We start from the raw sequence: 14,486 nt of genomic DNA, 5'->3' as shown, positions 1-14,486 counted from the left end.
AATTGATTTGGAATAATAAAGAGCAAGTGGCGATCAGACAGGGAACAGAAGAGTACACAGTAATCACATCCACAGTGCCTCGCAGTCTGCCCCCAGCGCTCAAGCGGGCCCCGTAGGAGCTGCCACCACCTACGAATACCGCGTATAAATTTAACAATCCACCTTGCAATTTCTGCTTTAGAAATGGGGTTGCCTTTATGTGGTGGAGAGAAAGCTACAAATAGTTGCTTTGTTTTGCGAAAGGATTTCGTCCTATCTATGTAACAGAGAAGAGCTCTTTTGAAATCTAGTGTGTGTAGAGCTCTCTCTGCTACAGAGTCTGGGTTTTGAAAAAACACTGGTAACTCTACAGATTGCTTTAGATGAAAAGGAGTAATTACTTTAGAAAGGAATTTAGGATTAGTCCTTAGAACCACTTTGTTATAGTGTAATTGTAAGAATGGTTCTTGTATGTGAAAGCTTGAATCTCACTAACTCTTCTAAGAGGTAGTAGCAATGAGGAAAGCTGTTTTCCATGTGAGAAATTGCAGTTCACATTTGTGTAACGGTTCAAAAGGGAGTCCCATGAGCCTGGTAAGAACAATGTTTAGGTTCCACCCTGGAGAGGGTGGTAACCTAGGAGGAATAATTTTTTCTAGTCCTTCCATAAAAGCTTTTATTGTTGGTACTCTAAACAACTACATATGTTGTCTGTTTTGTAGATATGCCGCAATGGCTGCAAGATGTAAGCATATAGATGAGTATGCTAGATTACATCTCTGTAAATGGAGAAGGTAACGGATAATATTTTGGATAGAAGCATCTAAAGCATCAATTTGATTATTAGTGTAGTAAATGGCAAATCTTTTCCATTTCGCAGCATAGCAAGCTCTAGTAATAGTCCTTCTGGCTTCTTAAATGATATTCATACAGTCAGGTGGTAAGTTAAGGTAACCAAACTCTAAGACTTCAGGAGCCAGATTGCCAGATTCAGTTGACTTGGATCTGGATGCCTGATGTCTCCATGGTTCTGCGTTAGCATGAATGGTGTCAGAGACAGTTTTTGGTGTGTAACTAGAGAGAGTTCTAGCAGTGGGGTGAACCACCGTTGACTTGCCCATGTGGAAGCTACCAGGATCAGTTTGAGAGACTGTTGTCTGAGCTTGCGTACCACTAGTGACTCAGGATGACTCCCAACACACGAAGTGCACTGAAAATCTGAGGGACTCAACCTCTCTTGGGAGTGTTCTAGAGAGTGCTAGCAGCTGATTGGTTATAGTCCAAGTTTAGTCCTTTTTTAAAAGGACACAGGCCATGAAATTCATGGCCTAGGGCTATTCTAGCCTATGGTAGTTTATATTACTGCTTGAATATGGTACCGTAGAACTCCAACATCCATGACCGGGAATGATTCAAGTATGTGAATCTATTAAAGATTTCCCAATACTGGATAACACCACCATCCAGTCTCCAGGGTCGATAACAGACAAGACCTGGGACAGTGTGAGCACCTTGAATTTGTACCTTCATAGGAACGCATGGAGAGTGAGGAGATCCAAGATGGGACAAATGCGGTCATCTTTTTTCGGCACCCAAAAGTAGGAGGAATAACCACAGGCCACGTCCGTCTAAACTCTGTTTATGGTTTCTTTGGCCAAGCCAAAAGAACCTGCGCTTACTGCTGCAACCAGGAAAGGTGGTCCACCATCAGCCGTTCAGGGGATGGTGGAAGATTGGGCAGGGTCTCAAGGAATGGTAGGGAGTAACCCTGCATCACTATATGGAGGAACCCACTTGTCCGAAGTAGCTGCTTCCCCCACCCCTTAGGGCCTTGAGACCCTCACGGGTGAGTAGCGCGCTCTACAAATGTCTTGATTGATTGCAGTTATCACAGTTCCCTGGCAGAAATTGTCAGAACCTGCCTCAAAAAAGCTGGCTATGTGCAGCCAAAAGCACACTAAAGAGGTTTGGTGGTTGTGGAAGCTGGGGGAGCGGGACACTGGGCTACACATTGCTCTTGTTGTCCATATGAGTTGCGGGTGCTGTGGCTATGGGCACAAAAAGTATGGGGGAGTGCTGCACCAGCTGGAGTTGCCGGCGGAAAACCCCTTCCATGGGCAAAACCAAAGTAGTGGCTGCTGTGAGGGAATAGAAAGGCACAGGGAGCGCTGTGACCCTACTGTTGTTGAAGCGCTTGTGGGCTGAATCTGTTTATCCCTAAAAACACAGGAATTGTCAAATGGCATGTCCATAAAGTTCACCTAAATGTCCCTGGAAAACCCAGTGGAATGAGGCTAAACATGCCTGTAAAGGGCCACACTGATGCCTATGGCTCTGACAAGTGAGTTGGTTATGCAGCGGATTGTGAGCTTAGCTGCATCATGGCCAACCTGCATAGTCTGTTCAAGGGTAGCACAGACTTTCTATGGAACCATGATTAGAAACAGGGCCACCAAATCCCATAAAGCATGAGATTTGCAGCCCAGGAGACAGCTGGTGTTCCACAGAGCAAAGAGCCAAACTTGTTGATGAAAATATCATTTTCCAAAGGTTTCTATTTGATTTAACTACCTGCCAGGGGGAGTAGTACGAAATGCTTTTGGGTAGATTTTGGCAGTTGAGACTTATTCCACTAGGCTCTCTGGAGTAGGGTGGTTGAGTTGATTATGCAATGGATTGTGAGCTTAACCGCAACACAGCCATCTTGCATAGTCCGTGAAAAGGTAGCACAGGGGAAAGGTCATCCACAACCTCATACTGATCTTTGTCTAAGCCTGTGCCCAGCAAGCTGTGAAGTACATGAGTGCTGTAGAAGGGCAAAGGCACCGTATCAGAATCTGAAGGTGGGTTAAACCGCTGCAGCGTAGTCAAACAACACACGTCCTGGTCAAGGTTAGGGCGCCACTGACTCAGAGGTGGACAGCACTATGTGTTGGCTATCCCTCATCCAGAGTCAATGTGACAGTAGACCATGTTCAGGAGTGGATTGTGGCACCGGAGAAAGGGGGCGGTACCAAAAGTCAGTCCAGAGTCCTGAGTGGAAGCAAAGGGTTTAGCTGGCGCCAATGGTGGACCCATCAGTGGAAACCCTTTTGGAAGTTCTTTTTGAGGCCCGTAAGGAGCCAATAAACTGTCAAAAGCTACAGTATCACTTCACAGATGTCTGAGATTTCCATCGGTGTCACTGACAGCCCTAGAAACTCCAGCTGTCACGGATCAAGGGTCAGAATTGACTCCGAAGTAGAGTGACTTCAGAAGCATGACCTGGAGGTACAACGATGAGCTCACGCCTTCTTGGGAGACCGAGAGTGGCAGGACGGGGGCGAGTACAGCTTGGACTTCTTCTTAAATTTGCCTGATGATTTAGATCATGAAGACGATCTGCTGTTCGAGCGACCGCAAAAGCAGACAGGCATCAACCCTTGGACTTCGACCAATCTTGGGGTGGGGTCTTCGCAATGAAGAGCTTCGCCTTCAGGTATCAAATAGGCTTGATGTGCATCAAGGGAAAATGACTGCAGTTCTTGGAGTCTTTGTCCAACGCTAGGCAACACAGGCAAACCACATGTGGGTCAGTAACTGTGGCTCAATGATCAGAGCTGCAGACCTTGATGCAGAGGTCTAGCCCGGGACCAGTGTTCAATTCCCCGCCTCGGCGGGTCTTGGGCTCAAAATTCCACGGACCTGATAATTCTCGCCTCGGTGCCTATTCCAATCATGGAGTCCCACTCTGCAACTCTGGGCAATAGCTTGCTTAATCTCCACAACGGACCCCACAACGCTAAGGATGCCTGGCCTCCACCTTGGGGGTGCCCAGGAGTGGACGCCTCACAGGGAAAGCCAGGATGGGTTCCACAGCGGTATTCGTACAAGCGCCTTGAGACCCTTGCGGGTGAGTAGTGCGCTATACAAGTATCAATTTACAATTTACATTTTACGTTTGTGTGACATTCACCAAAGGAATCCTCTAGGTTTGAGAGGTGTCGTATTCCCTTGTGTACTGCTGAATATTGACTCAGAATACTTTAGACATTGTCTCAAAGAGACAAGGAGTAGCTTTGGATCCACGTCTGCTGGTGCGGAAAGAAAACAACTGATGCTTAGCCCATATGGGTGGCACATACATCGACCCGCGCATGTCACATCGGGCATGGAACCATCAGCGCCACCTGCCGGGACGCAGGGGTACGTCTAAAGATTTTCCAGAACCAGTCTGACACCTGGGAAAGTATTTAAAAGGTAAGGAATCTGCAGTTAGAATTGTCTATCAGAATAAAGATGTAACAAACATAACGTTCCAAACAGAGAAAAGAAAAAACAATGGCTATGCGCATTTGCTACATTTGTCCCATTTTAAAAGTGCCTTGGTATTGTGCACGATGAAAGCCTTTTGCAGATATCACTAAGCACATTTACTGATACCAATGAATAAAGAGGTCTCTTACGGATATCACTGAATGCATCTGCACATGTGGGCTGGGCAGGAAGGGCGTTGTCTGCCCATTGGCAAGGTGCATGACCAATGGCATCGAGCTTCCTGGGGACCTGAAACACAGAGCAGACCCATTTTCAGGTGTACAAACGAACAGCAATACTAGAACTATTACATGCAAATCCACACGTTATCACTGCAACTCAGACCTCTTTCACAAACATTAGTGAATGCCTCAGCATAAAGAAACATTGTGGATGAAGGAATGTATGAATTAATGTCAGGCTGCATTCCAGATGATAATGTGTTGCCCTCTATGCTAGTCTAGATAGAAATCAGCCCTATATAATCAGTCTTGGAATTGATTCAATAGGAACAGTACAGCCCGTGAGGGCACGAGCTGGTTAATTTTGACAGGGAACATAAGTAACCTACCTGTTCTGCCCTAGGTCCTCACTGGGGTATTGTTCAAGTGTTGTGGGACCATGAGCATGATGGTCTGGATGGTCAAGTCAGGGCCATCTTTAACACTGGTGGCTCCCAGTGCAACAATCCTTTTTTGGCGCACCCCCCGACCTTCTCCTCTGATTCCTTCACTATCACCCACCAAAAGTAGCCTTCATATCTCTATAGCCCCTATCTCACATACATTTCATTTGTTTTAAGGTGCTGGTAAAGGTTGGTTTTACTAATCCGCTCAGCTATCCACATCTCAATCTATTCTTTACAGCAGGTATATTAACTTTCAGCGCTATTTTCTGGCGAGTCAAAACTGCCACTAGACAAAACTCCAATCTCTCTCTCTAGCAGGGACATTAATCACAAGAGTTATCTTGACATTTTTATTGCTACCTGAAAATTGGACGCACAAGGAACTCTGCAGCTGGTGCTTTGAAATCATTAGTTGTTGCTAACCACAGCAACACCCCCCCCCCCCTTTCATCCTCAGGTCAGTCTCCCCCTGCAGATCAGCGCACAGTGTGGCTGCACCGGTCGAACCCCTTTAAAGTTGACCCTGGTCAGAATAATTACTAGCAGCTGATCTTAATTGAAGCATTCCACTCTACACATTTATATTTTACTCAGTGCAAAAAAACAAGCATGTGCAATAAATAGGTCTCGCATTGACACCAGTTTGAACTATTGACATTGTAAATGACAATGCCTTTTATTTTTGTTTTCATTTTTAAAACATAAATAAATGGCATTGTCATTCATAATGCAAATAGCTTAAACTCTCGTAAATACGAGACATATTGCATTGCACTTATGATAAAAGGCATTGTCATTTACAATGCCAATAGCTTAAACTTGCGTAAATGCGAGACCTATTGCATTGCAAATTCGCTTGGCAGAGGCTTTTATAATAAACTACATCTCCTTTACTAAGCATAATGAACATGTGAATGGCGGTTTAGCATGGCTCTGGGTACAGTTGGCGCTCAGTTATATTTGCTTGTAAACCTGTTTTATACTGAGAAGACGAAAAAGGGCAAACTCATGCATAATGCAGAATATAAGAAGATGTTTTAATAAGGGATGGCAAGATCAGTTTACAATTATGATGAACTTTTTTTTCATTTGATATTACCACCTTATAGAAGAAACACACAACTTTTACCTTTAAAGGAACTACATGCTGAGATGACACTGTTTAGAGAATTGAAATCTAAACTTCCAAACCAATACAGCGAGTTGAATAGCACCAGGAGTGTACTTAGGCCCTGATGAAGTGACATAGTTGTTAAACATGTTAGCTTTTCTGCGTTTTTTCAGAAAGTAATAATAAGCAAAATACATTTAATTTATTTGAGGGTTTTGAAAGCTTCCAACCACTCTGCGGTGGCATCAAAGAGGTTTCTAGTCAAGTCAAGTCAAGTCAAAAAGGCTTTATTTCGACATATAACAATATCTTAAAAAGCGTACATACAATTAAAATTCGTTTCAGTGCATTTTTTTTTTTTTTAAAACCGCAAGTTTTTACTATAAATGAATTTATAAGTTTCCTAAAATAAACATAGATTTAAAACAGACCATGGTAAAAAACGTAATTAAACAATTTGTCTAAGTCTTTTTGACCGAATTCGCCATGCCCACCCAAGGTACTTCGAGGTGGCACATGCGTAAAAGGGCCACGTTACAATGCCTAGTACCCAGTGTGCGACACATGGGTTTTAGCCATTTTGACCGTGGGACTTTATATGCAGGACACTCAAATAAAAGGTGGGGGACAGATTCTTGGCGCTGTGGGCAGAAGGGACACCACGGAGCAGTCTGGTATGGAATTTTCCAATGGCTAGTAAATTCCATTACGGGGAGAAGACCAATTCTAAATTTAAAATACAGGGACCTTTCCCAAGGGGCTGAAATAATGTCCAAATACAGCTCTCTAAAGGGGGTATCTTTGGACTCCATGAAATTTCTGGTCGACTTGCATAACGAGGTGGAAGAATTCCTTCTATTTGTCACCCAGTTCCAATAAAGCCGTTTTATTGTTGATTTGGGCGGGGCTGACTGTTGGTACCATGCTTCTTCCAGCCCCAGATTGGTAAGTAAAGCTTTGATATCCGTTAGCCACTTTATTTTCGCCCACCCTGTCGATCTTAATATCTCCCGTAGACCATCCGCATAACTTGAGAGTTCAGGGACTCTCCAGATGCGGGCCCACAGAAGCAAAGGGCGTAACTTCGCTAGATCTTCAATAGCCCGACAGCCCATGTCCAATTGCAGAGGCAAGATGGGGACAGAAGGACCAAGGGACATCAGGCTTCTCAAGAAGGTGTTCTCAGCTCGAGTAAGGTCTTTCAAGTTCGACATTCCCCATAGCTCCGCCCCGTACAAAGCAGCGCTTACTCCTCTGGCCGAGTAAATGTCCAAAACTGCAGCTATGGGTTTGGTTGAGGCTGCTCTCTGCTCTTTTAGCAGGGTCCCAGTTACTCTTTTTAGGTTTAACAGCATTTTGAACAGATGCTGGTCCCATTTCATGGAATCCACCAACCTGATGCCCAGATAATCGAAGGTTTTAGTCCTCTCCAATGCCACGGAGCCCAATGTTGGCGGAGGGCCCAGTTTTTGCGGAGGGTTCAAAATGAGGTACTTTGTTTTATCTGTATTTATGCAGAGTCCTCTTTGTTTACAAAAATCGTCAAAGCCTGAAAGAAGCTGTTGTAGGCCCATTGGCGATTTTGACAGGAGCAAAGTATCGTCCGCAAAAAGCAGGGTGGGAATAGAACGCCCTGCCAGGCGAGGGGCATCTGCTGGAATCCTTGACAAGTGGTCCACCACCCCATTAACGTAGAGCGAAAAGAGTGTTGGGGCAAGAACACACCCTTGCCGCACTCCTCTGTTCACATCTATTCTTCGGGTCTTTTGACCATTGGGGCCCCAGCGGATTTGGGCATAGTTATTTTCATGAAACTTCATGACCAAGTGGAGCAGGTAAGATGGCAGGCCAAGATCACTAAGAACCTTCCATAAGTTATTTCTGGGGACCAAATCGAAGGCCGTCCGGAGGTCGATGAAAGCAAGATATAATGTGCCCTTCCCAATCGTAACGACCTTCCAGTAAATCATAAGTAGCCTTAGCGATTGTTCAATTGTTCCGGTGCCAGTTCGGAACCCTGCCTGGAGGTCCGAAAGGATCCTGTTCTCATCTGCCCATTGCTGTATTCTAGTTAGGAGGACCTTGCCTGCTACTTTTTGTGAGCAGTCTATCAGGCTGATTGGCCTGTAATTCCCTGGATCTTCTCTCGAACCTTTTTTGTGCAGGGGGACCACTTCGGCGGCCATCCAGGAGGCAGGCAGAGGTGCACCCGCCATGGCTGCGTTCAAAACAGATGAGATCAGCGTACTCCAATCGTCTAGGTCAACACGGAGCAGGTCACCCGGAAGACCATCGGGGCCAGCCGCCTTGCGCGGGACGAGAGATTTTATTGCACCTTCCGCTTCTTTCTTAGTAAACAGACTTTCCTCAGGTCTCTCCACCACTCGAGAGGGCTGTGGTAATACGAAATCCAACGCTTCAACTGCGGTTGCCGTATACAATTTCGAGAAATGTGTAAACCATAGGTCCTCGGTTATGTTACAGGTGATGACTGTATCAAGGGGTCTGTTTTTCTTATGTACTAAGTCCCAAAAGCCTTTTGCGTTTTTTCCGATGCTGGCAGTTCGGAGATCCTGCCAAAACTTGTCTTCCCAGTCTCTCTTTGCTGTTTTAAGCTCCGTTTTATAACCCTTCCGTTTGGTGGCTATTAGGGTGGCATCTCCACTTTTCACAGCCAATATCAGAGCTCTCTTCATGGCACGACACTCCTTCGAGTACCATCCTGGCTTGCCCTGCCGATTATTACGATTAGGGTTTCCCTTTTTTGCTTTGGCCTTGAAGAGGTCCCCAATTGACAGCGAGACCTCACAGAACAATGCTGTAATCTGATTTGGGCAAATAGGCTGACTTTTTAAAATGGCACAGGCTGTAGAGGTAACAGCTCTGATGCATGCCATTTTCTCCTCATCTATTGCCACTTTGTCCCATTTCAGACGTCTTAAGCAGTTTGATGGAACCACCCCTCCCAATGGCCCTATCGCTAGTGCATCATGGTTTCCACTTCCTGGGATATTCTCTTTCCACCAGATTGAAAGGGTCAAAGAAAGAGCATTATGGTCACTATCCAGGGAGGGTAGGACTATCATATCCTTCATATGTACCCACAAAGAAAAGTTTAAAAGGATATAATCAATCCGGGATGAATGACCAACCCTGTTATATGTGTGAGCCCCCGCTAAATCTGATGGTGTCCTCCCATTGGCTGCTCTTAGGCCGTGCTCTAGAGTGAGGGAATTTAGCTGGATGATTCTGGGGGTCCAACTGTTTATGATGGGAAGATCAAGTGACGGGACGCCTCTCCTAGAATCTTCATCATATAAATGCAGGGATTCATCGGGCAACAAAGGCTCGAATGTACAATTGAAGTCCCCCATAACCAAAATTAGGGAATCGCTACTACACTCACCCAGGGCTGCCTCCAGGTCCAAGAGCGTTGGTGACAAGGCTCTCCCGGAGGCCCCTCGTGTATAGATGTTGATAATCTCCAGTTTTTCCGCTCTCCTCGGACAAGTTACAGTGAGATGCATCAAATCTGGAGATTTTTGGGGGTGATGGTGTACCCTCCATCCCAAAGAGATGTTTACCCAAACCAAGAGACCTCCATAGGGGCGACCTCTTCCCGAAGCTGGAATTTCTGCCGGGACAAAAAAAGTGGCATAACCCACTCGGTGCCTTGGTTCTACGCACCACGTCTCTTGGAATGCACAAACTGAGTGGGGTTCAACGAGCGCCACCCAGTCTGGGACATCTAGCTTGCTACTTAAGCCTGCCACATACCAACTAATGATTTTCAGGAGTGCATGGTGCTGGGGCTCATTGCAACCGCCATTCCCACCCTGTGGACCTGGAGTTAGAAGTCCAGCCGCTAATTCAAGTTTATCTGACCCATCGCCTAAAAGAATGGGTAGGATTGGGGTAGGCGGGTGATGGGGCACGACATTATTGGACAAGGATACCTCCCCTACTATACATATTGTGTTAACCCTAAGGGGGGAGACATTGATTGCCACTGAATTATTAAGTCACCAGCCCCAACCCTGTGGAGTGGCTGGTTGGGTAGGAGTCCATACCCTTGCTCTGGGATCCAAGGTAGGATAATGAGGAAACCATGCTCCTCTACCCCCATCTTGGAGAGATTTATTAAGCCCCATTAAAGGGGGGGGGGGGGTGATAAAAGTACCCCAAATCCCTGGTTTGTATGTCGCAGAAGTTGTGATGCGACTGTTGGCTACAAATCATGCCAGCTGCTCTGGGATCATTGAAGTTGATCAACACACAGTCCCCGGTAATAGCCTTAAGTCTGTTGCCAATCCAACCCACGCGTCGGACGAAGGCTATTCTACCATCAATGTGCCCTGGGAGGGGTCTATTAGCTTTTAGCCAGGAGAGCGTCTTGTGTTTGAGATCAGAGTAGGACTCACAAGAACCCTCTTCAAGCTCGGGTACCCCTGTTAGAATAACCACATAAGGCTTACAGCCAGGGGGAAGGCTAGCGTTTGGCGTGCGCCGTTTTACCCTGTCTTTGGCCGGAGATCTTACTGTGGTTTTTGCTGGAGATTTGGGCACGGCCTGTGTAACAGGAGTTGGAGGAGATGGGGTTGTGACACCCTTACTTGCGGTCATTGTGTTTCCAGTTACCTTAGTGTTAGGGGCTATAGGCTTGGGATTTGCGGCAAATTTGACCTTAAGTGCCTTGGGAGCCTGGGTACTAGATTTATTCATTGGACGGGCCAAACTAGACTCAAGGGTAGAAGTAGGTGGGGGGGGTATGGTTCCAGTGTTGGGTTGTTGAGATTGGGGAACCTTAGCCAAGGCGAGCGTTTTTTGGCAAGATGTAGGCTCAGGGAGGGCTGTAGAAATAGAGGGAACTAATGGAGCAACACCACTCCTTAGCCCACCATTTTCTTCAACCTGGGATTTAGCGTGAAATTTAACTAACGATTTCACTGCATAAAAGTTGTCCAGCATTGACTGCTCAAGTGAGGCTAGTTTGCGTGTGAGGCCATCAATCTTATCTACGAGAGGCATCACCACAGACTTAATGATGCTCTCAACTTGAGGGAAAATGCTAGCATCTATAGGAGCCATTTGACCAGGAATACCCTCAAAAGCAGAATCTCCGGTATGGGACGCTTGAGGGTTTAAGTGAGGAACCTGATTCGAAGTGGTGCCCCCTTTTGATGTAATGTTCCTGCTAACTTTACTGTGGGGTTTTAGAGAGCCTCCCCTGCGGGGACTAGCGGGACGCTTTCTCTTCTTTTGTGGGACTATGCCTAGTGCTGGGTTCCCTGCCGGTGCAGTTTGGGGGGCTACTACTCTAGGAGTGTTAATATCAGAATGACCTGCAGTGAATGGGGAATTCACAGCTTCACTAACAAGCTCAGAGGGGCTCGAGGCGTCAAGGATTTCGGGATTACAAACTAGGATCTGACCCCCTGGTGATGGGATACTAAGAAGGGAGGAAATGGAGTGTGTCGGGTCAAGCACAATACTTGGTGCTGTGGTGGTTACCCTTTCTAAGCTAGCCCTAATCCGACTCACTCTCTCGTCAATAGTAGGGGAATCAATTATTAACAAAGGAGTTAAGGGAATATGACCAGGGCTATCAGCTAGGGCAATGGCGCCCAGAGAAGAGCGCTTATTAGACATACTCAGAGAATCCCGGGATAACCTTCGCTCTGCCAAGATTATCTCCTTCTCAACTATGGAAACTGCACGGGTTATGAACTGGTCCATAGTACCTAGAACAACGTCTCCAGCAGATTTCTTTGTCTTACAGGATCGAGTACCTGAAGCCATTGTCCTGGTGGCTGGATGTCCGCTTTGCGGAGCCAAGGGATGTAGCCCTGCCCGGCCTCCTTCGGCCCCGGACGGCCACAGACGGCCACAGACGGTCCCGCCCTTGTCCCGGGCTTCTCCAGGCGCGCTCCCGCACGCTCCCGCGTAGCGGGGGCGGCTCCCTCCTTTTAATTCTACAACTGATGGCACGAGAGGTGATAGGCGGGGGGCGTGGCCAGCGGGGAGAGCAGCCCAGGTGTTGCTGGTTGGGCGCGCAGGGACTCCTGGATGCTGGAGTCCCTGCCTGTGCTCGCAGCCCCGCTGGTCGACTTGCCTTTCCCCGCGCTCCTTCACTGGCAACCAGGAATCACCAGCAGCAGATGGCGCGCTGCGGGACCCGCGAAGCGGGTCCGGCGAGGTGCTGGTCAGCAGGCGATGAAGGTCCGTTTCCTGCTAAGGGTAGCAGAGAGTCCACACTCCTTCTCAATCCGGGTGAGCAAAGATCAGCTTCCAAAGGTCCCACTGGGGCGAGAGTGAAGCCCGGTTTTCACTCTGTTGGCGGGGGGCGTGGCCAGCGGGGAGAGCAGCCCAGGTGTTGCTGGTTGGGCGCGCAGGGACTCCTGGATGCTGGAGTCCCTGCCTGTGCTCGCAGCCCCGCTGGTCGACTTGCCTTTCCCCGCGCTCCTTCACTGGCAACCAGGAATCACCAGCAGCAGATGGCGCGCTGCGGGACCCGCGAAGCGGGTCCGGCGAGGTGCTGGTCAGCAGGCGATGAAGGTCCGTTTCCTGCTAAGGGTAGCAGAGAGTCCACACTCCTTCTCAATCCGGGTGAGCAAAGATCAGCTTCCAAAGGTCCCACTGGGGCGAGAGTGAAGCCCGGTTTTCACTCTGTTGGCGGGGGGCGTGGCCAGCGGGGAGAGCAGCCCAGGTGTTGCTGGTTGGGCGCGCAGGGACTCCTGGATGCTGGAGTCCCTGCCTGTGCTCGCAGCCCCGCTGGTCGACTTGCCTTTCCCCGCGCTCCTTCACTGGCAACCAGGAATCACCAGCAGCAGATGGCGCGCTGCGGGACCCGCGAAGCGGGTCCGGCGAGGTGCTGGTCAGCAGGCGATGAAGGTCCGTTTCCTGCTAAGGGTAGCAGAGAGTCCACACTCCTTCTCAATCCGGGTGAGCAAAGATCAGCTTCCAAAGGTCCCCTTTTTCTTTTTCTGTAGGACACATGCAAGAGTGTGTGTGGCAATTTACAATTCAGTATATTTGCAAATATCCAGTAATGGAGAACTGGTTATTTAAACACACAAGATGATGGACGGAATGTTGCACATTGGCAAAACATTCACCCCAGTCACAGATCTGGGTTTAATCGATCGTTATTTTGCTCACCACACCACCCAAGTTCAGACATGGCCATAGGCAAATCAGTCTTGACCCTGTGCCTCATGGGAACAGTCCATCCCGAACTGCTAAACCATGTCGTCCCTGGACCGGAATCAAGCATCCTAGGACCGGTTTCTGGCTATCAGCCGTCATCAGCCAGGATAGCTTGACTCCAGTGGCATAGCGAGCACGGGACCCACGTCTGGGCAAACTCTTCCAACATAGGAGGAACAGCCAAACACACAAGATGATGGACGGAATGTTGCACATTGGCAACATATTCACCCCCATTGCCATTTTGGTTAGCCCCTACCCCTAAAAAAAAAATCCCTGGTTTCTAGTGGGATAATACCCCCATCTGCCCTCGGGGGAGGGGGGGGTGGGGGGCAGAAAAACTGAACTTTGCCAATTTCCCTGATGTCTAGTGGGTGGATCCCTGCTTGGGGATCGCCCAAGCAGGGATCCACTGGGGAGGGGTACCATTGGAAAGGGTGGGGCCTTGGGAGCTGGGGAAGTTCTTCCCCAGCTCCCGAGGCTTTGGGATGAGAAAAAGAAATCCCTCTGGTGCCTGCACCAGAGGAATTTCCTATGCAATAGGGTCAGGCGCGCGAGAGCCGTCCGACGCACAATAGCACTTATGTGTCGGGCAGCTCCCGCGCGTCCGACGCATGCAAGGGGTTGAGTAAATGTGCAGGAGTAGACCAAGTAGCTGCTTTACAGATGTCGAGTATAGGAATATTACCCCGGAAAGGCATAAAAGCTACTTTTTTTAAAGAGTTGAGTGGGGTCGAAGGGGGAACAGGCAAAGGTCTTTTGGTTTTGGCATAACAGGTCTGTATGTATTTGCACAACCACCTTTGGCCAGAGCACAGCCACGGGTATGTATGTATTTTTACAACCATCTTTAGACAGAGCACAGCCTTTGTGTGGTTTAGAGAAAGAAATGAAGCGCTGTTGTGTCTTCAGAATGGCCTAGTCCTGTCTATGCAGTTCTTAATTTGAGCTGGGGGTTTCCGGTGCTCTGCACTGGCATTTAATTGTCAAAACTGGCACTTATGACAGCTGCCACATGGTGGAGTGGTCTGTGTAATTTAAAGATGAGAACACCAACAGTTGTTTATTAATTCAATATACATCAAGAACCACTGATACCTACCGCCCAAGATATTCTTATAGCTTTGGGGGCCTCGATCAGTCTGAATTGTCACACTGGAGCAGTGTGATGGCACTGTCACTGGCAGGGCAATGGGTGGAGCAAGCTTCCTTGGTCTCCTGATGAGGGCCTTAGCACTTTTTTTTACACAAATTAAGCACTGGGTC

General features: G+C 48.0%; 1 protein-coding gene across 2 annotated transcripts in view; it reads right to left on the bottom strand.

Annotated features, from left to right (window-relative positions):
* LOC147749014 (cyclic AMP-dependent transcription factor ATF-7-like) overlaps positions 1–14,486 on the bottom strand; it is a 730,865-nt gene that overhangs the window by 107,892 nt on the left and 608,487 nt on the right. For both annotated transcript variants that reach the window (XM_086965250.1, XM_086965259.1), the window contains exon 7: positions 4,425–4,524. In XM_086965250.1, coding sequence (XP_086821376.1) covers positions 4,425–4,524 — 100 coding nt within the window. The remainder of the gene's footprint in view (positions 1–4,424; positions 4,525–14,486) is intronic.

Source organism: Lissotriton vulgaris, chromosome 1_1 (assembly GCF_964263255.1).
Source record: "Lissotriton vulgaris chromosome 1_1, aLisVul1.2, whole genome shotgun sequence".
NCBI classification, from domain to species: domain Eukaryota; kingdom Metazoa; phylum Chordata; class Amphibia; order Caudata; family Salamandridae; genus Lissotriton; species Lissotriton vulgaris.
The sequence above is the reverse complement of the archived record's forward strand: the minus strand, read 5'-3'. Positions and strand labels throughout refer to the sequence as shown.